Source organism: Tribolium madens, unplaced genomic scaffold, assembly GCF_015345945.1.
Source record: "Tribolium madens isolate multiple individuals breed KSU strain unplaced genomic scaffold, Tmad_KSU_1.1 Scaffold_20;HRSCAF=117;Tcas5.2_LG4, whole genome shotgun sequence".
Taxonomy (NCBI): domain Eukaryota; kingdom Metazoa; phylum Arthropoda; class Insecta; order Coleoptera; family Tenebrionidae; genus Tribolium; species Tribolium madens.
Window position 1 is genome coordinate 11,766,452 of NW_025400985.1, and position 26,911 is coordinate 11,793,362.

Consider the following 26,911-nt stretch of genomic DNA (forward strand, 5'->3'; position numbering starts at 1 on the left):
ATTACTCATTATTACTAAAAAATTAACAATTATACCTGATTTACGCCTACATAAAAATAAAAACCAAACTTTAATTTTTTTTTTATTAATTCCATTAAAAATAATGGTCAAAAAGATTCGGTCAAAAAGTGCAAATAAAAATTAAACTCAATATTTTTTGAGAATATATCAAAATCGCTTATTTATTGATTTTAAAATAAGAGACATTTGGTTTATTTATTCTTACTAAATTCTTACTAAAAATTAATTTTGTTTATCACAGAAATCACAATTTCTGCTTTAAACGAAATATTGCTTAGAAATGATCACTTGTATTCATTGAAAAACATTTTTTTTAAATAATGGTCACAATATAAATTTTTAGCTTCTCATCACAAAATAAAAAGCAATACTGAAAAGAATCATCACACATATTTTGGTCGGATTTAATTACTTTTTTATCGATTTCAAATCGTCTTTACAATTTTCAAATAATTTTTACTTTTATTTAAATAAAAAAACTAAATAAAATTTTCTAGTGATAACCGTTCGATAAACTGATTTTTTTCTATTTTGCGTTTAGAATAAGTCTATTCCAGCACCCAAATGACGTCATTTGAGTGCTTTAATAAGTCGTTGGCGTTAATTTAACTTTAGTGACGAAATTTCTTCACTTTCTTCACTATTCATTTTCAAATGTGAAAATAAGAATTATTTCTATTTTTCACAGCCGCCTAAAATTATTCCACATAAATGTCGCCAACCTTCGCAAAATTCTCTAGAAAAAATTTTTTTTCGTCTTTTAATTTAAAAAATGATATAAAGCGGCAAAATAGAAAAAATAGTATAAAGCACTTGTTGCAGAAGGTTCTTCAAGCACTCATTTGTATAAAATTAAATTATTTTGTGTCGCTCTCAAACTTCTTCAAGATCCTTTCCATGTTTAGTTATTTAGAAAAATTTAACGAAAGAAAAAAACTTTTTATTATAATTCCTTAAAACATAACAAAAAGTGATTTTTTAAACTTAAAAATTTTATATTGAAATAAAAAAAAACAACTTTAAATACACAAGCCTTTCTCCGAAAGAATTTCAGAAGTCAAACAAAGGATAGTAAAATCGTAGAACAATGTCACTTTCACTTTCCCCAAAATTATAGAAATTTTTCCGAAATCCCCTTATCATTTTTTCCTAAAATAAGATTAGAGCCATCGATGTTAATTGTCGTCTAATCGGCTTAAACCTTGACAACACCTGCAATTCGAAATATCTCAACTTTCCAGAATAAGTAAATAATGTATGAAAAAAAATAAGTTTAATTGAATACCACAACCCGCAATTAGGTTGTCATTTATTTAGCAATTTCTGGAGCAAACTTAATACTTCTTCCTGTTCACTTAACACAAAGTGGTAATTAAACAAACTCTCGATTTAATTTATTTATAAATTTAATCAAGTATAAAGACAGTATGACGCAAAATGTCCTAGTTTTGCACCATGGACCAACAAAGAGCAATCATCGAGACCAGTCTAACATTTTTTAAAGTTTTGGGCATCCACCCATGGAAAAAAATGCGGAAAATCCCAATCCTTTGCCTGATTTCCTCCCATTTGCTTTTATTCGTTTTAGTGTATTTGCGCTTCTTTTTCGAAAAAATCACTTTTGGGCTAATTTCTGACACCATCGAGTCCACTTTCACCATCATCCACGTAAGTAAATCAAACCACACGATCACACCTGACAAATTTCTAGGTCCTCGCCAAATTCATCACACTTGTGATAATCAAACCCACGATCAAAAAACTGTTCCAAACCACCAACTCTTTCTGGCTCGACAAGAAATTTGAAGCAAATTTTCGACACGAAGTAGATAAAAATTTGCGAACTTTGATTCTCCTCTTACACTTTTTTTTGGCTTTTGTCAGCATTGTAATTGTTACGTTTGCGATAAGGCCCATTTTTGACGAAACTTTGGCCATTAACTGTTACATCCCTGAATTTGTCCCAAGACCGATTTTTATTGTCTTTAATAATGCAGTATTTGCCGTCTCGGCTTTTGCAGTTGGCTCCTTTGACATGTTTGTTTGTGTCATGGTCGTACTAATCACAATACAGTTCAAAATTTTGAACCATGATATATTATCTCTGGATTTGGGCAAAGTTCTCACAGAAAACGACGAAAAAGTCTGCCAGAAGAAAATCAAAGTCATCGTGGACTATCACGATTTTCTAGACAGGTGAGACCTAGTAAACCAATAGTGACGAACTCGGCTCTGCCTCGGCCAACAAACAAAAAACGACAGCGAAAATATCAAATAGCCTCAAAGTTTTAATTGTAGTGGATTTTAATCTGTTTAGGTAAAAAAAGACTTCTTAACGTGGAAAGTGGAAAGTAACTAAAAATAAAGCTTATCTGCTAGTCTAGTCATCCAGTGATTCAAAATAACTAAGAAATATTTCATAATCTTTCAAAAGACAAATAGTACCTAATAAACAAAAGATTTTCTAATCTTCAAAAATATTCTTAAAAGCAAATTTTCTTCTATTAAAACATTTAAAAAAAGTCTTGAAACAATACTTAAGAAATATAAAAAAAAGCTCCCAACGTAATAAAAGTATTCTCGCTATTCATAGACCAAAATTTGAATGTCTTCGAAGTACACATTATTGTTTATCAATTTTAAAAATCATGCCTGATTTACACCTACTTACATAAAAATAAATGTCAACCTTTAAATTTTGTTAATTCCATTCCATTGACAATAATGATCATCCAATGAAATAATAATAATGATTAATTTATGTCCAAAAAGATTCTATTTTGAACGAAATAGATACAAATAAAAATTACACATCTTTTCTATTCATTATTTTGTTAACTAATAAAAGATAAATCAAAATCGCTTTTTTTCTTTTAATTTAATTATTGAAAAAAAAACAAGAAAACAAATATTTTTTTTCAATCAGATTAGATACATATCTGATATCTGCCAGAAGAAAATCAAAGTTATCGTGGACCATCCAATCAACAGTGAACAACTCGGCTCTGCCTCGGCCAACAAACAAAAAACGACACCGAAAATGCCAAATAGCCCCAAAGTTTTAATTTTAGTGGATTTTAATCTGTCTACGTACAAAAAAACTTCTCAACGTGTTTCTAATAGACAGAAAATGTTTTTTTGTTTTGCCATTGTAATCATTTTTTTTTAATTATTTTTAGTCTTTATTAAATAAAAACTTTGTTCTTAATTATGTCAAAAAATTGTAGATACTTGGCTAAAGTCTCATCGATTGTGAGTCCGGCTCTTCTTGTGTACTTCACAATTGCCCCAATTGTGCTTTGTTTTGAGCTATTTTTCATGTCAAAAAGGTAATTTTTTATACCCCAAATTTCGTCCATAAATAGAGCTTTTAGTTCAAACTTTGCTGAAATTGCAAAATCTTGTGTCTACATCGCAGGAATTGTGATCGAGTTGTTTTTCTTTTTTTGCCTCCCTGCTACATATCTGATGATCGAGGTAAAAATGCATTATTGTAATAAAAATAATTCAAAATAAATTTTTAGACAGAACAAATGATCACTGTTGTTTATAACTCGGGTTGGGAAAAGTGTTATTTCATATCGATTCGTAAAAGTCTAATAATTATGATGCAACGGATGCAAAAAGAAACTCTTTTGACGGCTGGAAAAATGATCAAAATCAATTTGGAAACATGCACCAATGTATGAAATAATGTTTTTTGATTGGTTGTAATTTGAAATTTCAGGCGTTCAGAATGGCTCTGTCTTTCTACACATCCCTGCAAATTTTAGACGATAAGTCAAAAGAGTAGGGGTAACTCCTCCCCTTTTCACCCTTATAACTGCACTTTTGCACCTTTTAATAATTCAGTAGCGACTTTAACCCTCACAAGTCACACCAAAATGTTTTCAAGAGCTCAACGTTTTGACTATTACCCCAAACCTGAACGTAAGTAATTCACTTAAATTTTATTTTTTTAATTTTTTTTTATGTAGGCACAACACCGCAAAGTTGTGACCGTTGCACCAAACACACCCACGATTTCGTTCGGTCTTCGACTAAGAGAAGAATCTTAAACAAATCACTCGACTCGTCTTATCAAAAAACCCCAAAGAATTTGTTCGGGAAAAATGACTTAAAGAAATCGACAGAAGGTGTCCAAAAACTCAACTCGACTGAAGAAATTTCGGTGAAGAAAGAAACAAAAGTCCAAGTCCATCGCTCAAGCCAAAGCTCTTCCGAGGAACTCCAACTGAGCCGAGGTTGGACTCCTGAAGATCACTACGACAACGTTTACGACACTTGTAAGTCTTTTTCCAATTTTTCCATTCATTTACTGATTTCTGTGGATATTAGGTGGTCCATCAGAGGACAAAAACAATTTACTCGAATATTTGACCACCATGGAGAGGAAAATTGACAATCAACGGCAAAAAGTTGAAGAATTGCGACGTCAACTAACTGCGAGTGCCGATGAAGGGTTCAATTCCAGTCGAAGTCCAACGCCCCCAAATGCCAGCATCCAGGACCGTATCAGCAACTTGGAGGACATCAGCAGGTCGTGTGTTAAGGAGACTTTGGACTACATCACAATGTCCAACAAGGAGCAAGAGTCCAAATGCAGAGTGAGGCCGAAAGACCATGAGGAGTTGGTCGAGTTTTGCACCGAAGTCATAACTGAAGTTGCGGAGAAGTTGACCAACAAGAAACGCGAGAAAAAAACATGGAAGAAAATCAAGGCGTTCTTTGTAGATTTCATTTTTAATTAATTTTCTTGTACAATGTTTGTAAATGCTAAGGTGTAATAAATTCTTTGAAAAAAATTTTCTTGTCGTAATCCTGTAAGGTAACAAGTACGGTGGTACCTGACCTCTGGTTTCAATAAACAAGCAATCCAGTGTTGCCAAAAACATAAAATTCACCAATTCCGAATTTGCCAAATTTCACCAGATTTATTTGTTTGGTCAAATCTCGCGAAATACGCAGTTTTCAGCTTAAAATCTGCAGCAATTCTGTGATGTGCTTGTTTCCAACACAATTTTGCAAAATAAATGCGTTTCTAGCTGAAAAACATGAACATGCTAAAAGGCTCAAAAAATAATACACTTTTAGGCTTCATTTCATGTTTTTTTAGTTTGCTTATCGAAAAAAACTTAAATTTAAAAAAACGTGCTCAAAAGCATTTTTGTCTAAATTTTGTGGTTTCTCAGCATATTTTTGTTTCAATTTTGTTCAAAAACCAGTTAAAATCGAGTGAAACAAACAAAACAACATCAATACCAATGCTTTTTGTCATCTTTAGGCGTGTTTGGACAAGATTTTGCAAAATAAATGAATCTCTGAATTAGAAAGGAAAGAATTTGGGTGAAACAAGCTAAAAGATGAATTTCGATTTAATTTTGTAATTTTTTTGCCTGTTTTAATGCTATATTTCGAACTTTTTGTGTTTTTATCTCTCAAAAACATGCTTAAACATTCGTAAGAAGGCCGTTTTTAGTTATTTTATTAATTCGTGGTTTGTTTTTAACAAAATTTTACAAAATAATTGTGTTTCTACCTGAAAAAGCGTTCGAAAAAGACATAAATATCCGTTTAGTAACATCTAGTACAAAACAAATAGAACTATTTTTAACCAATTTGGTGGTTTTCGATTTTTTTTACGGCCTAAGAATTAGGTAAAAATATCATAACATAATCTTTCTTTTACAAGAATTTAGTGAATTTTGACACGCTATGGCAAATTCTTGCAAAAAACAGAGTTTTCGGCTTAAAAATCTGCTTAAACTTTCGAAAAAGGAAAAAATGATATCATTATGGGTCTAATTCTGTTTTTTTTGGCTTGTTTTTAACCAAAATTAATTGCGTTTCTAGCTGACAAACGTGCTAAAACTTTCAAGAAATGCAAAGTTAATGTAATTTTCGACTTTATATGTTGATTTTTCAGTTCGTTTTAGCGAAATCTCGCAAAAAACCTGAAACTGTAGTACAAAAACGTGCTTAAAAACATTATCGGCTTATTTTTGTCTTATTTTGCTAAAAAAACAATTAAATCGAGTGAAACAAAACAAAATAACTTCAATATTATTTGTTTTTATGATTTTTAAGCGTGTTTGGACAAGTACATGAGCCTCTGGTTCAAAAACAAAGTAAGTCGAGCAAAACAAGCTAAAACTAATATTAATTTCGATTTAATTTTGTAATTTTTTTGCCTGCTACAACAAAATTTTTAGAATTTACTTGCTTTTATCTCAAAAACGTGCTTAAACACTTGAAAAGGACAAAAATAACGCCATTTTTGGTCGAATTTGTTGAATTGTTTTTAACAAAATTTTGCGAAATATCCTGTCGTGTAAAATCTTGTAAAAAACAAACAGAATTATTTTTAACCAATTTGTTGGTTTTTCGAGTTTTTAAAGAAAAATGACGAAATAATGAAGTTTCTGGTTGAAAACGCAGAAAATGCTCGAAAATCCTTTTTTTTTTCATTTCCAAAAAATCACTAGAAATTAAAATTTTTACCAAAAGTCTTCACCAAATCACCAGACTAACATGAAAATCACCAGATCTGGTGAAATTTCAGCACACCTGGCAACACTGAAGCAATCAAATCGACATTTGAAGAGAGTGCAGGTTGATAACGATAAAGGCGTCAATTTCGATACCTAATGAAGTCAGCATCCTACGCGTAACGACCCAATCCAATTTCTAAACATTTTTATGTACGACTCGCGCATAAAAAAGAGACAATTATGATGTGGGCAGTCGCAAAACCAGTCTGAAAATTGCAATATTTTATGTATTTAAAGATATGCCGTATTAGTGCAAAAGTGTGGGCACTGATGTCCTTTTACAACTCTCAAGAACGGGTGTTTGGGTTCGATCGAACGGAATTTATCGATCGGGATCAAAAAACGAGGAGAAATCCCTCCCAGAGTGGACCAAAGTGATATTTTACAAGACCTCCATCAAATCTTGGAATAAAAACAAACACTTGTTTGTTCAAAATTTGCCTCGATTTCTCTCAGGTGTTGTCAGACGATCCAAATCCAATTATCACTTAGCCTCGTTATGATTTATACGAAATGAAAGTACTTCTGTATCAACATTTCCGCCCACGCAGCCCCATTTTCCCGGTAGCGGAGTCATTTATCTCACCAAAACTGCGAAAGACTCTCTTTTTGTCACCTCCTCTCTCCAAAACAAGAAGATTAAAACATCTCCGTTTTTAATTGCGTCACATCATCATGATGGAGCAATTTTCCCAAACTTTTGCGTTTTTTACAATCAACTTTCCCAAATACGGCCATAGATGTAGGTATATTATGGGCATAAATCAGAACAAGTGGAAATATGCACCTGGCTAATACGTTGACCTCGGGACCGTCGCCCACACAAAAATTAACATTTTTCATCAAAGGTGTGCCAGCGTTTTAATCTACTTACCTATAATTAGGTGTCTCGAAGACACGGGAATACCCGAGCTTGGTTGCTTTTCACAAAAGCACAATTAAGCGCGACATGAATGGAATGCCGAGACCTTGCAATAAAAAATAATTGGACCATTCATGAAAAAACTTCATTGAAACTTGGCTCTGGTGACCCCCCGACCTTAAGCAAAACATGCGCAATGGGGCGAAATTACTTACCAGGTCAAGGGCGAGTAAGGGACATGAGGAAACCTAACCTCAATCTTCCGCAATCACTTATGTAATCTTCTAATTTGGGGACAAACACTAAACAAACACTATCTGAAATAACTGCGACTTAAAAAAGTTATTACAATCCATTAAAATTCTCAATTTATTAATTAGTAGTAATTCGAGGAATCACGCAGTATTTTGAGACTAAAGGGGCGTTTACACTTGTTAAATGTCACCGTGTTGATAAATTAATGTTTATAAAGCTTATCTTTAGAAGTTGTGCCATAAAACTGTAATAATTGGACACTAACACCACCTCAAAGACTTTAATTAATTAATAACAAGTCCAATTATACGGATTTATCATACGACTAAAGGTGCTTTTACACCAATAACACTACTTTTTTTTGGATAAATTTATTAGGTATAAACTGCAATAACATAAACTTGTAGGTATATAATGTTTTTAAACTATTATTTACTCAATGAGTCAGTGATTAATTACAGTTTGTAGGATTACTCAGCTACTTGCGAGCTCAAGTTGCGTTACAATTGGGCTTTAAAAATGTTCTAAACGCATTACAAAAATGCTACAAAAGCTGTTATTAATTTATTAATGGCAAATTGGACTTACAATTATGATCAATGCTTTCAAGGAACATTGAATTACAAATTTGTTTGAGCTAAAGCTGCATTCACGCTAGTAGTTGTCGTAATAAATTTGTTTTTTTTCTTCCCGGTCCATTTGCGTCGCGATTGACATGTTATCGGTGGTATTAAGGCTAGCCCCCACGTGTGTCAAGTCTCCGTTACCGTTCATAAATATGCAATAATTTGGGTTTAAATCGTGATTTATCGACCGAAATGTTGAAATGTAATAAAAATCATCGATAGGTGCGCCTATACCATAATCCTAGCCTACACCATCGTTCCAATAAGGACAATAAGTAGGCTCGCGAGTGTTTGGCAAACAAAAATAAACCGTAAACTCGCCTTGAGGTTTGTTTACTTTCTCGGTGGTGGAATTGGTAATAATCTGGAATTTTTCGGCTGTACCGCGCCTGGTACTTGCGACCTTCTCTTACGGCAAGCCTTTGTCTTTATACGGTAAGAACGGCCGCCTCCGCGAGCCGCCCCCGGTGCAAAAACATCAAATACCAGAGTTGCACGATTTCCATTTATAAGCGCGCAATGCCTTTCCTACGTAACTTCCTTCTGCGTTCGATCTGAAACCCATTTGGGACAGTTATGCGACCGGTAACGGACCCATATTTCCACATCTGGGACGATTTTCCAACACTTGCGGAAATTATCCCAAGACTTGGAACAAAGCCAGTAAACAAGTTCAAAGTAATTGAATGGGGGACAGGAGTGCGAAGGGCGATTTTTTTTGCATTTGGCATTCCTGCGGAAGGTGCGAAGATTCTTTAATGACCGCTGGAGGGGGGACGTTGGTGGTGGAGAACACTGGTCCACCCACGTGCTCACTTGACAGGTCCACGCAACATTCGTACCACTATTCACATAGAGCCGATCCAAAACAAAAATCATTTGTACAAAATTATTTCGTGACCACGTGCCGTTTGGGGGCGTTTTTGGCATCACGTGGAGTGTCGCGTTGATTGGGATTGGTCGTTGCGCGCTCCCAGCCGCTTAATAAAAGTTGGCGGAATTTCCATGTGCCGCTCGCCCGCCCTGAATGAAAACCTACACGTTCTCAAAGTATTTACGTGATTAATGCAGTAAATTGAGCCTTGCAACAGAAAGGAGACGTTTTCTGCGTTTCGCAGTGCGACGTGAGCCACGCTTCAACCTGTCACAATTTTCGCACAATTTTTTCGGTGACATCATGAGGTGATTGATTATTAATTAGTGCCATGGATGGTGTCTACGAAATTCAGGCAAGTTGATTCACACTTTTCTATTGACTCACGTCAACAATAAACACTTTTTGACGCAACCGTTACGACACTGCTTCCCCTCGCGCCGCCATTGCGGTCACGTGAGGGGTGCAACCTCCCCTAAAGCTTGGCCTGCTGCGTTTGTTTCGAAAATTCGGTGAAAATCGAAATGATTATGCCTCGCGCGCATATTTTTAGTCCGACTTTAAAAATACCAGGAATTAATTGACAAGAAAGTGCGTCGGGAAAAAATGAGCGCCTGTTAATCCCGAAAAGCGACGGAAATGCTCGGAGGCGGGAGGAACATAAGAACGGGTTAATAATAAACCGAGTGAGGCCGGAGTACCAAATATGGTTCAATCTCGTATTACACCAACGGCCAAATTCAGAATATACCTAAGAGGAGAGAGGGCGTCCCGACGCCGAAAATAGCCGACGTCGCGCGCCTTCTACGGCCAAAGTCGTCTTCGGGCGCCCAAATCACTCGCATAATAAATAATAACAGAGTGCGAACACCACGAAAAATTTCGCGTGTGCGGGATTTGACAGATTCATATGCACGAATGCAACGGAAATGAACGAGAGTGAGTACCGACCGGAAGTAAAAATGCATTTCCGAACACGTTTCAACTGTTTTTGACCACGCACTCTACTCTTGTTACAGAGGGGGTTAACATGCAATGCGAAGAAGTAGATGAGACCCCGGCACCGGAAATGACCTTCAATGACAGCAGAGAATCGCCTGAACCCAAAACGTCTGCTCAAATATCAGAAGATCCCAAGTGAGTTTTTCAATTACAAAAAGTTAAAAACGCTTTAAAAAGTTATCGAAGTTACAAATCGGTGTTTTTTATTAATTTTTGCACAAATTATGTAATTTGTAAAGTATTTATAAAGAGGACACGAGCCCAAACTCACTGTGGGCCAAGAATTTCAGAAACTAGAAGATTTTGATTTTAACAGTGCTTTTTCTATAAAACCGTCTTCAAACAAAGTACAAAACCAAAAAAACAATTGTGTCAAATAAGCAAAATGTCAATAATTTTTTTTTTGACAATACAGTAGAGACCCGGTTATCGAGAAGTTTGTGCTATCCGGAAACAAAATCGATTTTAAAAATTTTAATCTGGTTTCAAACTCTGTTTAATTCGGAATTGGCCTTTTTTCTTTTGATGAGATTCCCACTATTCCCAGAAACGATAAAAATAAAAAAAAATTCTTCGTGCTTGAAGTATTACAAGTAGTCTGTCAGCGTACAATTTCGGTTACGGAATTTTAGACATAAAACTAAATGAAACTAAAATTTGAAAGCTTTTGTTTGGCTTCATTATTTTTAACACTTTATTTTATATTTATAATTATATTTATTTGTATTTTTTTTTCTAGTATTTTAGTCTAGAAAAATTAAATTAAATAAGCAAAAACCTGCTTATTTCTGCGGTCTGCAGTTAAAATTTATTAAATGTGAAATTAATTAATTAAGAAACATCATCAAAAAATTAAAACTGAAGGTTTTTGCAGTTTTGTTACAGGCAAATATCAATTTTTTCTATTATTAGCATTAAAAATGCCGGAAAAGTTTACGTCACAGCATGTTTAAAATTTTAGAAAAAAGCGAGGTGAAAATTTGTTTGAAAATTTGTTCAGACTTCTATTCTGTGTAAAACAAATCTACATTAATTTAATTACTTTTTTAGTGACATTTGAAATGTCTTTAGTTTTGCAAAAATATCAACCTCGTTGTTTAAGGGCCTACAAAAAAATGTCATAATTTTTAAAAATCAAGTTTATTTTTTTAGAATATACAACATAACATAAATTACATTATATATAGAGTGCGTCACAATTCGCTCCCCAGAGAAAAAAAAATAAGTAAGATAAGATACGAGGAACATGGAAAAAATGTTTAAAAAGTTCTATCTATCAAAAAATGTTGAGATTTATTTTTTGACATTTGACATGTTTTTATGTCTATTTAATGATACTGATGATCTTGTATATGTTTTTTTTACAATTATTTAGTTAAGGTAGAAAAATTTTGCCAATAAAAGCTACAAATAACATTGAACAGTGTTACAACTTAGGATACAGCTTCCTTGTTTTCTTTTCTAATAACCTGTAGCAAAAAAACTTGGAAAATTATTCTTCCAACGCAAATAAATAGAATAACCTGTAACAGGAAAACTTGGAAAATTATTTTTCCATGCAAAATTTAAATTCTCATAACTTCGAAATTTTTATAGATAATATTTTTTAAATTTTTTCTATGTTCCTGGTATCTTACCTTATATGACATTTTTCTCTGGGGCGCGAGTTCTGGCGCATCCTGTATTTCATAATTCTTTAAATAAGAATCTTTTGTCTCAGATTCTTTTGGGGCCAATTTACCCCTGTCTAGCCCAGTGTAATTAAATAAACTTTGTTTGTATGTTTTAATAAAAAATAACTTTTTTTTGAATAATTTATTTTTAGAAATAATTTTCTTTACAACAACCAAAAAACACTTTATTTTTTGCTATATTTTTGTTTTTTTTTTTTTGAAATCTGCCATTGGTCTAAACAATGTTGTTTTTTTAGGTTTGACTCTCGCAAGTTCGAAGGAATCAACCTTGAAGATGATATCGAGAAGGTCGAGGTATCATCCGGGGGCTCCTCTGCGACGAATGAAGAGGAGTTCATCGAGGCGCCCCCTCGCCTGCTTCCGCCAATTCCGGAGCAAAACCCCAACGAGTCGATCAAAAGTTGGCTCCAAAGGATCACTGACTTGCAGAAGAAACTGTCTTTTGAGCCACCTCCTGGACATTCCTTTCCCCTCAAGCCTTCGCCTCAACCAACTCCGAATCGAGTTGTCAAATTCCAGGACTTGCCCTACATGGGTGAGATGACTTTGGACAATTCGAAGCCTCGAAGAGGACGAAAGCCAAAGAAAGCGGATATTTGTCACTTGATTTACAAGAATTATGGGACGATTTTTCCGGGGACTCCCAATCCGAAGAGCTACTTGGAGAAGGAGACCAATAGGAAGAGTGAAGGAACTAAAGAGGAGACGGGGAGCAGAAGTGATGTTCAGAACAGGATCATTAGTAGCCTTTTGGAGAAAAGACTGACTCAGGAAATAAAGAAAACTGATGTTACTGAAAAAAGTGATCAAAACGAGCCTTTGAACTTGTGTATTCGTGATTTGAACCATTTGAAAATCAGACTTTTAAGAAAAAATGACAATAGTTACTCCACCGAGGTGAAATCCGAGCCAGGGAGTGACGATGACGTGGAGTTTATTCACGAAACTCCCTCTCCTGGTAAAGTTGAACCACGATCCGAGTCCTTGAGTACCCCCAGCCCCACTTCGGAAGCTCCCGGGGGTTACGTCTATTGGCCCAATGCTGGAGTTTTCATCCATCCTATGGCCCTCCAACAACAATTGATGTATTATCAAAGAATGGCGGCCAATAACAGCTACACTCTTCCCAGTCACAGCCCTCGCCCCCCTCCTCCAGATCCCGAACCCGAGCTTCGCAAAATCGTCCCCAAGACCCGCAAAAAACCCGAAGAGACTGACCCCCACCCTGAACAAAAGACAAAACGGAACGCTTCCTCCTCAACGGATAAAACCCCCACCAAGCGGAAGCGTTCCGCCATCTTCATTCCACCCATCCCCCCCGAAAACAACACAAACTCCGCCACTGAAGTCAGTATTTGTAAATTTAAATTCACGGGAGGGGCTAAACCTAGTCTCCAAGAGAAAAAAATGCTCTCGGTGGATTCTGGGGGTAATTTCCGGTACTACAGCGGAACGGGTGATAAGTCAATGCGGGGGTACGAGTTTTTCCCCCGGGAGACCCTCCAACAGCAAATTAATAACTCACAGGGGTCCAGCACCGGAGCGTTTCTTCAAGCCAGTGGTGAGAAGATTTATCCGGTGGCTCCGGTCGACTTCACTGGGACTAAACCAAGTCAAGAGTTTTTATTGACTCCGGAAGCGCCCCCAACTCCCGATTTGCACAGACACAAGAAACGAAAGTCCCGGAAGTCGCTTCAGAGGGAGAAGTTGGAGCAGACGTTCAAGGAAAAGGGATTTCTGATCCAGACTCAGCAACTGGAGTCGGCAGAGGGCGCTACTTATTGCAAGTTTAGACAGTTGAGAAAGTTCACGAGGTATTTGTTTAGGAGTTGGAAGGATTACCTTCCGGGGAATGTGCGCGAGTTACAAGAGGGGGAGAAAGCGGAAGAAGAAGATGTTGATAATTTATCAAGACATTCGAGTGAGTTAAGTAACGTGCAGTGAAACGACCAAAGATGGCGCTGTTTTGGGACGCTAGCGTGGTGCTAATTGTTAATCTAGTCGTAATTCATTAATGTTGTTAATAAAACTCGCTGTTTTACGTGGAAATGATTTATTTCTTACAATATCATTTTTAATTACAGATCAAGTAAAAGCTTCAAATTGCTATTATAATAAATATTGCGTCAAGAGATTTCTAAATTACAATGACATGGAATCTTGTTTAAACGTTATTACATCTAATAGATGCTTTATTTTTTTAATTTATTGATCACGAACTTTGTGAGCATACTAATAACTATCAATAAAAATATTTACAATAAAATACAACAGAGTGATTTAAGTCAAAAACGTGCTTAAAATCTATCACAAAATCATTATTATTACGTTAGTATTGACGAATATTACGTCGTTACTTTGATAGTAGGTAGCTGCTAATTGATTAAGCATATCGCACCGAAAACTTAACAAAACAGGAGAGACGACTTCACTTACACTCAACTAGTAAAATATCAAGGGATAATAGAGGCAACTACGGTATGATTGAAAATGTAAAGACTTTAGGGCACTTTTGTAGATTAACCAGACCGAAAATCCCAGATATTACTTTTCTTTGTTAGTTTTTCTATTAAACCTCGATGAAATTAACAAAAAGTTATTATTTGTGTCACTTTCTCCTTCTGTGAGTGGTGTAGGTAATATCTGAGGGATTCGCTCGACAAGGAAGATTCGAGACTCGTTTGAATAAATTTAGAATATCCTTAGAACTATTGAATAAATGAAGAATGTTTTAACAATTCGGCGAGATTCAGTGTGGAAATAGCACTCAATCTGGCCGTTGATCGATTTCGGCGTCTCCTCTATGAACGTGTTGTGTGTTTGTATGAGTTGGAAAAGTTTCAGTTGGCAAAAGCGACTCATCCCATCTCAACCGTTTTCAATTTCGATCAGGTCAAGAATCGCTTTCGCTCCGGAATTGAATTTTGGTCCAAACGTTCGATAATTCGGTTGTATATAAAACAGTGAATAGTAAGATGTGCAAATCACAGATGCAGAGGCACTCTTTAAATAAGTCATGAAGAATTGTCTATGTACAAAAGTCCGTCGGCCGCAAGGGGAAAGACATTCGTTGTTTCCGATGGCACGCTTCCAGTTCCCGCATCACCGGCCGAGGCGTTTTTAAATAAAATGCATCTTCTTTTTATTTTAAGGCTTACTCTAGAGAGTTGTAGCGAACTACAAGAAAACATTTCGTTCTTTGGACCCTTGATACATCTCGCGAAAAGTCCAATGTGACGAAGCTGTGGGTTATTATAAGAAAGTTGGATATTTAAATCTTTCTTTTGATATTGTTAGGCTATACACAACTCGGTACGAGTCAGAAAATAGATTGTCGACAAGTTTTTGCTATACAGGGCAGACCTTGTACTATAGATACGGGCATCTCGAACACAGCAGCTTAAAAATAGTCACTCATGAGCACGCATATCACCCAATTTTGATTCTTTGGCAAAAATAAGATATTATGAGGAAAATTACATAATCATTCAGTGTTTACAAATGCTACTTTTTTCAACAGAAAAAACTAAAGCTAGGTGTAGATCTATTTTTGGATATACCTATCTTTCATCGCCTTGACCTGATTGATTGACAATAAATTAAATAAAAAAAAAAACAAAAAGACAAAATATAAATAGAACTACATCATTTTCTCAGTAATAATTACCACCAACATAAAAAGTAATAGTAAAAAACGCTTAAAATAGAATAATTTAAGTAGCCAACATCTGTTGCTTCATGTAAGAAAGTTATTTAATAATAAGATAATTATTTCTCAGGAGAATAAACAACTATTTTAATTTTGAGAATGTAGGGATTAGCAATGTCCATTCCAGAGATGATAACTTTTCCCTCAATAGTCTAAATTAATAATAAGATAAGAAAATGATAAATTTGTCAAATAATATCAAATAATTTGTCAAAATATTCAGTTCACTCACTCAATTGCAATTTTAAGAGTGAAAATCGATATTTAATTTATTTTATTTTTGAAGAAATAAAGTACCAGATTATTGATCAAAAACGAGGGAATAAAGCGTCACTTTATTCCCTATTGGGAAAAAACTTGTTACTTACTTTCTTAATACACTTTTGAGCAAAAATAAAGCAGCACTAACAGTACACGTACGACTTTTTAATATACAATGCTTTAAATACTTAAAAAAAAAAGAATTTTTATTAGAAATTAATGAAGATTAATTAATATCTATTATACAGATCAGTTTTGATGTTTTAAATATTTTTAGCTTCTTTTCTAATATTTTATGTGTTCAACTTAAAAAAAACAAACCATTTTTGCGTATCAGGTCCAGTTTTTTAATGTCAAACATACAAGATAAAAATGTTACTTTTTATTAAATTACAGAATTTTTTGCATTCATTTCAAGCAATTCTTAATATGTAAAAAACACAGAAATGAATGACTACTGATAAATGTTAAAAAGAAACTTTGCTAGCGATGAAGAAAAAACATCACGAAAATGTAGACATAAAATTTTTGCAAATGTTGAAAATTCTTAATTTTTTGCTTAATAAAACGATTATTTTGATGTAAAATTAATTAGAAAAATAATTATGCAAAAAAAATGTATTATTTCTTGAATTGTTAAAAATTTGATGTGATGGAAAAAATCTGAACACATTTTAAATATCCTACCCTGAAATTTCTCACCTTTACCAGACTCACTCTGTATAATTAATTATTAATTTTTTAAATAAGTTTACATATTTCTGGTGTTTATTCATTTTACTTAAATAGAAAACTAATTCGATATTCCAAAAAATCAATACTCCGAAAAACCTCTTCCAATAATTAGTTCGGACTGCATGTATTTATCTACTAAACTTATTTAGATTTTTAAGTGTACTAAGCAGATGGTTAATGCGTTATTGACTAGTTTCGCAAAAAAATTAACAATAAGAAACAATTAATAATTCAAAATTAAAAAAAAATGTGTTTTGTTCAATTTATCAAAGAAAACAGAAAACAGTGACAATAATATTTAATGTAAAAAAAAATTTCTCACAAAAGTGCCAATGTATTAAAAAACAATTTTAATATTAAATTCAATAAATCTTAAATAATGACCATAAAACGCAGGGTGTCCGAAAAATCGTTGAAAAATTGTGGGAGCTAGAGCCTCTCTTTTGTCCGCAATTTTCAAGGGGCTAGAACCCCTCTGAAAATAGCGGACAAAAGGCCTTTTTTCAATTATCTCAGTAACCGATAGACATAAATTCACAAAATTTTGTATCTGGAGTATTTTTTTGGCCCTGAATGTACTGGTGATATAGTCGAGTTATCGCCCTAACTCCATTAAGAAGCATTTCCGGACATTGGTATATAGAAACATTTTTCTTATTTTGATCTAGAGAACCACCCCTCGAAGTTTTTCAACGATTGTTTCCTGTATTTATAGTCATTATATTTATTGGAATAAACCAGGTCACAAATAAAACTCTGGTGTTATATTATATAATTTTGATCTTCAGTAGTATTTTTTTGGTACAACATATTTCTTTTTTCTAGAATTTTCAGTGAAATTTTGAACTTACTTTGCCACTAACTAACTTACCTCGTAACGATTGTCTGAAACCATTATTTTGATTATGATATTAAAAACTTCTAGAGCTATTATACGCCCCACATGTGTTCGAGACAACTCGCATCCCCCTATTTTTACTTTTCATATAAATCTAAATAGGCACGGTCTAGATATAGATATGGAAATAATCTAATTAAAGTGACTAAAAATATATATTACAATTGATCCTTGATCAATGTACACGTGTGCCCCATAATACCATGCTTAGTTTTGAATATTGACTAAATTCCCTTAAACTACTTATGTACAAGTTAGAGAATCCCGCCGGATATGTAGTTGCAAGATTATTGCTGCACCGATATGCCCGTCCCTCATACATCATCCTCGATGGATTTCAGCGGTTGATTTTTTTGTGCCATCGCATTCAAAATGTGGGTTAAGGCGTCCAACTTCTTGTCCATGGTGCCCAATTGTTGCTCGACTCGGTACAGTCTCGCCCCCACCGTCATGGGTTTAACATTCCCGACCCTGTCGATCCCCGCCAGGTAACTCCCTGGCTTGCCCAACGTCTGGTCCAGCCTCCTCTGCAACTCCTTGATGCGCACCATCATGTTGAGGTGGCCTTGGCTGTACTGCTCGATGACGTCCCGCACGTCGTAGGGCTTCCGCGCCTGCTGAAACTTCCGTCGGGCTACGAAATACTTGATTTTTCTTATGGCGCGGATGGCGTTTTTGTGGGCCTCCGTCAGTCTGGAAAAATACAGTTAGGGGGAGTTATGGGGGTTGTGGCGCCGTACTGGGTCACCCGGGGGAGCTCGCCGTCGAGGTCGTCGATGTCGTCGCTGGCGGCCTCCGTGACGGTGCTGGTCTGGCTGGTGAAGACGGCCCCACGAGAGCTCTCGCGTTCGCCTCGGCGGACACGGTTGGGGGTGCCTGGGGAAAAATTACAAGCGTTTGTGAATAGAAAGTCGTATCGATTTTGCCATCAGACTAATAAAGGCACAAAAGCGACTTTTAGTGAAGAATTTTTACACAAAAAGAGAAAAATGATGATGCGTTTCATACACGTGCTAAATACAACATCAGACGGTGATTAATAATCCGGCAAGTCGATAATGTTTGTGCACTCGCGGTTTAACGTCAGCTTTGATGAGAAATTTTAGGGAGAAATAATGATGAAAGTTTCAAGTTTAAGCTGCGAGACATCGATCCAATGTACAAATATTATCTTCACTTAACACTCATGTTTATTATAAAAAATAAAAAGTATACAAGGTGTTAAAAAAAGATTGTAAAATATTTTAGAACGTAATACAGTGGAACTCTTCTATAACGCGTCTCGGTTATAACGAAAAATCGGCTATAACGAGTAAATTGTCTGGTCCCTTGCTGTTTTGTATACTAAACTCTGTAAAACTCTCCCTCTATAGCGAGTGTTTTTCTGGAATTGAGATGGATATACTTTTATTTTGTCCAAGATCAGTAATAGCGAAAAATTCTGAAAAAGTTCGGAAACAAATCGGTTATAACGAGAGTTTCTAGAAGAAATAAAAATTCTGCGAGTCTCCTTTTCGTATTGTGTACTAGAATTTTTTTGGAAATGTTTTTGCGTGCTAATTGTCTTATTCTTCTCACTTTCTTAGTCTTGAATAACTTTTCAAGCAGAGAATACTTTGTCCTTCCGTTTCGATATGTCGTCCTCGACAAGAAAAACATTTTCTATCAAAGAAAAAATATCAATTTGTTAGTTCGTATTTAATAAATAATTTGCATAGTACGTGTGCAAAAACTTTTATTATCCATGACTGTTTATAGCGAAGATCGGTTATAACGCGCAAATACGTTGGCCCTTGAGTTCTTGTTATAAAGAGCTTCCACTGTAGTGTGAACAAAAACAAACAAAAAAGTTTTAGTAAACATGGGTCCGCAAAGTAACGGTTTCGGAGATATCAAAAATTATTTGTTTTTTGAAACATTTATTTGCAGTCTGTTCAAACAAAAAGAGAAGCTTCTAGTAAAAATTCTAAAAATTTTCACATTCGATATTTCCGAAACCGTTACTTTGCGGACCCATGTCTATTATTTCACGTTTATCACAAGACATCATCAATTCAGTTTAAATAACTCAAATGACTCCTAAAAATTTTTGAGTCACGTTATTGTATTGCAATTAAGTTAAGTTGTAGTTATGTTTCAATAAAATATGATTTTTAAAGAGAATCGGACACTTATTTCTGGACAGGAAAAAAATCGAAATCGGACACTTACTTTTCGACGGAGGAAGTAAAACTTTTTTTATTTATTTTGGTCCGTATTATTACCTAAATAATTACCTAAATATTTTACAATCTCTTTTTAACCCCCTGTATACTACTAAAATTACTTGAAAAAAAAGAAAACTTTATTATGATGACATGAATGAAACAATTAAGTTGTATTTTCTAACTTCCAATTACATAAGAAGTAACTGAAAGAAACTGGTTTATACAGGCTGCGTCAGAACTCGGATAGAACTAGGATATCAGGATATTGGAAAAATGTTTAAAAAATTCTATCTGTCAAAAAAATTTGACATTTATTTTTTGACATTTGACATTTTTTTATGTCAATTTAATGATACTGATGATCTTGTATTTGTTTTTTAATAACTATTTAGTAAAACTACAAAAATTTTGCCAATAAAAGCCACAAATAACATTAAACAAAGTTACAGTTCAGGATACAGCTTTCTTGTTTCCTCTTCTAACATCCTGTAGCGAAAAAACTTGGAAAAATATTTTTCAAACAGAAATAAATAGAGTCAAAGTGCAAAATTTTAACTCTCATAACTAAGTAATTTTTATAGATAGATTTTTTTTTAACATTTTTTACATGTTCCTGGTATCTTACCTTACATGGCATTTTTCTCTGGTGCGCGTGTTCTGGCGCACCCTGTATAATTTCTAGTTTTGCATTGTTGTAAAGTTCTATTTTTTTAATATAATTATTTATAAGGTAAAACGTAAAAAGTACTAACATTTCTGTTAGAGCAGCAGAAATTACACCCAGTCGAGGCCACAAAATTTATGCCAGAAAGTGAACAAAAGTCGTCGAAACCTAGTTTATTGTGTATTTAGTTAATTCAGTAAATATTTTTCTGCTCTTTCTATTATAAAGTTAGTATCTTCTACCACCTCACTTCTGACCTGACTTGCAATCTGTATGCAGGGTGTTTTCTTAATATTGCAAAAAATTGCCATCACATATTTTACGTGCCCGTACCTACGCACGCTACTGGTTCCATAGGCGACTAGATGAAAATCATAGGGATACACGTTGATAACTCTTCAAAAATGTAACTTTATTTTTAATATTAATTTTTTATTAATAAAAAAAGATAACTTTGTGTTTTATTACTTAAAACATAGAACATATTAAAATATGTATAAAAAAATCTTAAAAATAGTAATAAAACTGTCAAATGTAGAGCTTTTCTGAAGAGGTAAAATTAGCAACGGCACATCAAAAATTTGTTGGTTTCTATAGTAACAAACGTTTAAACTTATTGAGTGCAGGCAAAATGTGTGGTTCAAAATGTACTACAGCGTTGCCAATTTGTGGTACGTATCTTTATAGTTTTATATTCTTAAAACCAAGCGGCCTTGAAAAAATATAAAAGCAAATCTGAGATTCTAATAAAGTTTTTTCTCGCCAAATAAAACAATGTCGTACCTTTTTAAGTCACCCTGTTACATACATACATATAATCAATTTATTAAAATTTTATTAAATTTCAAACGAATCTGAACGATTAAACTTTAAAACAAATTAAAAATTGAAATATATATTTTATCGATATATGTAATTAACAATCTAAATAGGGTTTTGCTGTTTTATCAAACGAGTAAATTTATTAATTATTTATTTTATTTTTCAACCCTGTCAAAATTTACGGTTTTTCTCCCGTATAAGGAAGTTTTGATAACTGTTTGGCATTTCTCAATACGAAACGTCAGATTATTTTCAACAGATTTAAAGCAAGTTTAAGCCTTGTTGAGTCTAATTCGAAGAATAAAATGTTGTATTCAACTCGTTTGAATGTAAATCGGACGCTTTACTCCAACTCGTGGTTTTAAAATCCATTCGGTAAAATAAAAGCGTCCGATTTACACTCAAACTCGTAGAATAATAAATAACTATTTTTTTAAGTAATGTTATTTTCAAATGCCATAAACATGGTGGTTAATATTTAGCTTTACTTTAATAAAATAAATATAATTGAAAAAAACCTTCAATTTTTGCTGTGTGTAATAAATAATGGATGTTTTTTTAATTAACGTATGTACCATTTTATTGAAAATTATTAATCTGACATTTGACACCTCGCCGGGCGTATTCAAAATTCTGTTCCGTTCAAAACAAACTCATAGTCACCGTCCACTAAGACATTAGTTTATTTATTTGTGAAAAAAATATTGTGATTCTTTATGCATTTAACGTGGAAGAAATTAATTAAATCAAATTTATGTCAAAGTCGCAAACCAAAAATTAGCCAGTTTAATTTTTAGGCTAAGGAATTATTCAGAAATAGAATAATTTCCTTTTGTGGTGTTTTGCACGGATTTTGCGCTTACCGGCTTTGGGTTCCTCCATGTAGAAAACAACGTCGGAATCGGACTCGCATCTGGAGGGTGCGTTGGGGGCGACGGTTTGGACGGGTGTGTCGCCCTGCGGCGTTCCAGGCGCCTCCATGCGATTCCGCGATTTCCGACGTTTCAAAACGGACGCTTTCTTAGCCACCTGCAACATCAGGGACTGACCCAACCCATGGAGACTTAACATCGAGACACCAAACACTGCATCTAGAACTAGCCTAAGAAAACTGTACACTATGTGCCCGTCATTAAACTACATCTCCCGTTATTTACTTATTCACAGATTCCCTCTTTTTCTCACCTAAGGTGAATTATTTATCGCCGATGAATTATTCACTTCGTTCGTATTGATAAGTGACGCGGGTGGTACCTTCGTCAAATATTCAGCTTGTTATTCAGCTCTTTAAACTAGCTTACGTCTAATTTTCTTTCTAACATGCACAAGGAGAGTGGAAACTGGGACGAGAAAATTTAGATAAATTGCTTTATTGAAATTGGATGTGACCACCATTTTGTATCCAACGATGTTTAGATAGAAAAACAGAAAGTTTTCCACATCTCGGGAGTGATAATTTACAGGTTCGTGTTCTAGTGCTATTAAAGCGAATCGTTTTTGGCATTTCGTGTGCTTTGGTGATCCACTTCTTGTGATGGATGCAAAACGGGGTCGTCGCGGATCTAATCACAAACCTTTTGCGGAAATTGATTTAAAAATTTATTGCTAATTGCCCCAAATACACAAAATGATGATGCAAATTAAATTTAACGATTTTGGGTAAATGTGTCAGATTTTTATTTTCAGAGCGATATTAATTTTAATTATTATTAACATTTCATAACATCCATTAGTCACGCTTTAAAATACATACATACATTTGCTTTTAATGAATATACTTAGCATGCTTTGCTGAAATTCTACACCTTCGTGATGATTGCATCTTGTTTTTGAATTATAAATGTTTCTCGATCTTGCCTCTGAAAACTTGTTTGAATTAAAACAACCTTATAAAAGGTTTATTCCTTAAGATTAAGAATCCAAAACCTAAAATTTTACTTAAATTGTCCCAAAAAAAATTTCAGTTTGTGATTGTTCTTTATACTAATTTTTGATTTCTTTACCAATTTATCAAATGTTATTCTAATTATCAGAAAAGCTAAAAAAATAATTAAAACAGATATTCACAATTTATGAAAAATTTTAAGATTTTTTTGGAAAGTTTTACATGAGTAGGTAAGATTTAAAACACTGTAACTTTCGTGGTACAGTTTTGTCGCAATTACCAAAAATTAAAAATGTTGGGACTGTTTTTGTGTACCATAATTTAAAAAATATGTGCTTTATAACTTTTACAAGCTTAGAAAGAATTTTCTACAATGTTTTGTGTACTTTTCGACACCCTTGAAGTGCATTTCAATCAATTTTGAAGTTGTCAATTTTTCGATTTTTGAGAAAATTTTTATCGATTTTCGGTACCCGAAGCGGTCTATTGCTAATAACTCCGGAATTATTGGCGCTAGTTCTTTATGTTTAGCATATTGAAAAGTATATTTAATTTTCATTGTCCTACGATAAATAGTTATCGAGAAAATTGCTAATAAATTTAAAAATTTCCAAAACATAAATTCGACTATAACTTCTAACATTTGCGAATTTTGCAATTTTCTCGACGCTAATCGACTTCCCGAAACACTTTACATAAGAGCCGGTTAAAACATTTGCAAAATGAAATAATAAAAGTTTTTAAATACCCCCCTTTCAAAAATGGCTTATTTGAACATGTCTTAAATCCAATTTAAACTTGTCTATTGTATCCGATAGATTTTGACGCAATAATTACAAATCTGTGGAGTTCATAAATAGTCAATTATTGACTTTTAAAAATCTTAAAATATTTAAAAATGTGTATACAAAATTCATAAATTCATATAACTCCTTGCACAAATATACAGGTGTCCTCAAAATAAATTACAATACAAACTTATGTAAAAATAATTTTTTACATCCTAAAAGTAAAATAAGTACAACCTTAGTGCTATAACATTTATTTAGTGTATTGCAGTCAAATAGTTAAGAAAATGTGTAAGTTTGTAAAAAGTTAAAAAGCTTTAAAACTTAAATAAAACACTTATTTTTTCTGTTTAGTTTTTAACAGATTTTTAAATTCTCTATATAAAAACATAAATTTCATATATTTACAAGTGATAAATAAAACGTTACGTATTTAACTTCAAGCATTAAAAAAAATATTGTTTCAGTAACCATAAAATACAGTTGCACAATAAATGAGAACATTATTTGAAAGACTTTCAACAATTAAATCAAGATAAACAAAATCAACTAATAAAAGTCTAGTTTAAAATTAAAACTAAAAGCGACATCCAAAAATGCAAAAAGCACAGTGTTTCATTTAAAAAAAACATAAGTTTGTATTGTAACTCATTTCTGAGACACCTTGTATACTTAAAAATATTTTTAGGTGGTGCAGAAAATTAATATCTATAAAGAAGTTAGATGAATTTCTTGTTTAACTTTTATTGTCTATCCATATTTACATGTAAAAAAATAACATTAGATAAAAATTAATCGCATTTTTAAAATTGCATTATAAATTCCATTAACAATTCCTTAGACTGCAATATCTTTACTTCCAGCAATCAGTTTTTCAAATTTTCATTAAAAATTAAAAAAATCTTTCAGCATAGTAGGTACTAAGTATCCAGAATCCACAACATATTGTTGTATCAACAAGAAATTACTCCCATAAATTTGGTTAGGTTGGTTTTTGGTGACAAACAAAAAATTCCTAACCAGTGTCAAAATTTAGGTTGAGTCACCTACCAACTTGTAGATAATTCAATTGATATTTGACAGCAGGTTGACAGAAAACGTCAATCGTCAACAACCCTAGGCATACAAAATTACTTTTGAAAATTCTTGTTACAAACAACATAAAAAACGTAATTTCAAATCCTAGGTGGTAACTTCTTGTTGACAAATCTGTAATGTTTCAAATTACATTAGTTACAATAAAGTACATTAATTGATAATAGTTTGTCACCTAAAAAGAACATCAGTATGCAGTTGCATAAAAGTTACCAATAACAAAGTTGTATTTCGCAACATTGTTTTTTGATAAAAAAATACAAAAAAGACCACTTTTGATTTTGATTTTTGTACAAAAACTCGCTGTACACCTCAGGTCCAATTTCCAAATCAACTTCCATAAGGTTTACCCCTTCATCCCCCTTAAAATCCGCTAAAAAAGTCATCGAATGTGAGTCTCACCTTGGAAAGAGGTATATTGCAATTGGTGCCGCTCCCACTGGAAGAGTTGTTGGTGGTGAAACCGTTCGTATCCTTGAGATAAATCTGCCACGTCGCCCTCGAATTGAAACTTTTGTCGGCGGCGTAACACCGCCACAAGCACTGAATGAGCATGGCGGCGGCGGGAATCTGCCGATTGAAATGTTTCTGCCGTTGTTTCTGCTGTACCTTGAGGGCGAAGCCCGAACCGAGGATACCCTGCACCATAGAAAAACGAATAAAAGTCGCGTTTATTACATAATTATCAGTCAAAATTAAGAGCCTCAAGCCAAACAAGAGGCTTTGTTGGGTTCAGGTGCTACTAAATTCAAGCAAACAACAGGTTGGGGGTAATCAAGAGGAGAAGAGTTGAGGTTTAGAAGCGAGCACAAAGAGGGATCAAAAATTCATAAATTTCGGGCCGGGAAATCGATAATGGAGCAAACACTTTAATTCTTGGATAATTGGGAAACTGGGGTTTGTGTGGCATTTATTTTAATTTGGATCATTTTTTCTTGTCAGTCTTGTGATTATTGACTTCCATTTATCTCACTAAAATCAGGGGCGAATCTGGGCGAACACGTGTCAATAATAATGAAGATTGATGCTCGATTATTTTTAGGTGTAACACGATAGCGACATGATTTTAACATGAAAAATATCAAATGACAACTACTTTCGACACTGAAGCGAAAATTACTCTCACACAGGACGCTTAGTGTCGGTTTTCAGGAACTGAAAACCTAATAAAAAGTCTTCTAGAAAATTAAAGTGTGTACACGACCTAAGCTGTCACTTAAACAAGATTATAGAACGCGAATTGAAAACTTAATTCAGAATAATTACACTTATTTCGTTAGAATTGTTTGATTAATTTTACATTTCTCAATTTTTAAGTCTCTTATTCAAACGTTTTTATATTTTTAATAGTTATAGAATTACCTTTTTGCTTTTACAGTGTAGCTTGCCCCGTTTCATAAAACGTCAAATTTGCAAAATTTTTAAATAAATAAATAGTAATAATTGTAAATACAACTCGGAAGACAAAGTCTAGTAAATACTATTCAAACTTAACCCCCTTAACAAAAATAACTAAATAAATAAATAGAAAAATTAATAAATAAACAAATAAATGAAATACAATTTACAAAAATTGCACTCTAAAAAAAAGTAAAAAACAACAAAAAAATAACAAAAAACAAATAGCAATTTTGAAAAAAAACTATGAATTAGTAAAATATGTCTTAATTTTTTTGCGAAAATTAGTCACCAAAGGTTTTTTCTATTATAGGAGAGAGATCTTTCAAATATTGCTGTATTTATTTTGCAGTCTTGGGAAATCAAATATGACATTTTTTCTTCTTGTAAACTTAATACGGAGACATACTGTATATTTAGTCTACCGACAGCCAACTAAGGTTTTTTATATCTTGCGATAACCAAATTTTCTAATTTTTATAAATAAAACGAGAACACGAATTTTGTATTTTTTATAATCGATATTTAGATCGATAATTTATAGAAAATAATAATATTACCTTA

The 26,911-nt window shown here is 33.5% G+C and overlaps 4 protein-coding genes across 7 annotated transcripts in view; 3 read left to right on the forward strand and 1 right to left on the reverse strand.

The window, feature by feature from the left end:
* Positions 1 to 1,476: 1,476 nt before the first annotated feature.
* Positions 1,477 to 3,814, forward strand: LOC123005509 (odorant receptor 4-like). The gene is made up of 6 exons (XM_044399297.1): positions 1,477 to 1,689; positions 1,733 to 2,217; positions 3,249 to 3,350; positions 3,396 to 3,498; positions 3,546 to 3,704; positions 3,749 to 3,814. Exons 1-6 carry the CDS (start codon positions 1,477 to 1,479, stop codon positions 3,812 to 3,814), a joined length of 1,128 nt encoding a protein of 375 aa, XP_044255232.1.
* A 71-nt stretch (positions 3,815 to 3,885) lies between these two features.
* On the forward strand, positions 3,886 to 4,796 carry LOC123005511. Its single transcript, XM_044399299.1, has 3 exons — positions 3,886 to 3,951; positions 3,999 to 4,307; positions 4,360 to 4,796. Exons 1-3 carry the CDS (start codon positions 3,906 to 3,908, stop codon positions 4,770 to 4,772), a joined length of 768 nt encoding a protein of 255 aa, XP_044255234.1. The 5' UTR covers positions 3,886 to 3,905; the 3' UTR covers positions 4,773 to 4,796.
* Positions 4,797 to 9,378: 4,582 nt separating this feature from the next.
* LOC123005351 lies at positions 9,379 to 13,951 on the forward strand. Of its 2 annotated transcripts, none has more exons than XM_044399056.1 (3): positions 9,379 to 9,544; positions 10,209 to 10,326; positions 12,122 to 13,951. In XM_044399056.1, the coding sequence occupies exons 2-3, from the start codon at positions 10,220 to 10,222 to the stop codon at positions 13,827 to 13,829; spliced, it is 1,815 nt and encodes a 604-aa protein (XP_044254991.1). In that variant the 5' UTR covers positions 9,379 to 9,544; positions 10,209 to 10,219; the 3' UTR covers positions 13,830 to 13,951. The 2 variants fall into 2 exon arrangements, with proteins under 2 accessions (XP_044254991.1, XP_044254990.1); XM_044399055.1 differs by lacking the exon at positions 9,379 to 9,544 and adding an exon at positions 9,573 to 10,128.
* Positions 13,928 to 26,911, reverse strand: part of LOC123005350 (potassium voltage-gated channel subfamily KQT member 1-like) — a 43,215-nt gene continuing 30,231 nt past the window's right edge. For 2 of the 3 annotated variants that reach the window (XM_044399054.1, XM_044399052.1), the window contains 4 exons: positions 25,352 to 25,588; positions 22,045 to 22,225; positions 18,229 to 18,364; positions 13,928 to 18,181 (listed from right to left, as the gene is read on the reverse strand). In XM_044399054.1, coding sequence (XP_044254989.1) covers positions 17,803 to 18,181; positions 18,229 to 18,364; positions 22,045 to 22,225; positions 25,352 to 25,588 — 933 coding nt within the window. In that variant the 3' untranslated portion in view covers positions 13,928 to 17,802. The remainder of the gene's footprint in view (positions 18,182 to 18,228; positions 18,365 to 22,044; positions 22,226 to 25,351; positions 25,589 to 26,911) is intronic. The other variant, XM_044399053.1, reaches the window with a different exon arrangement.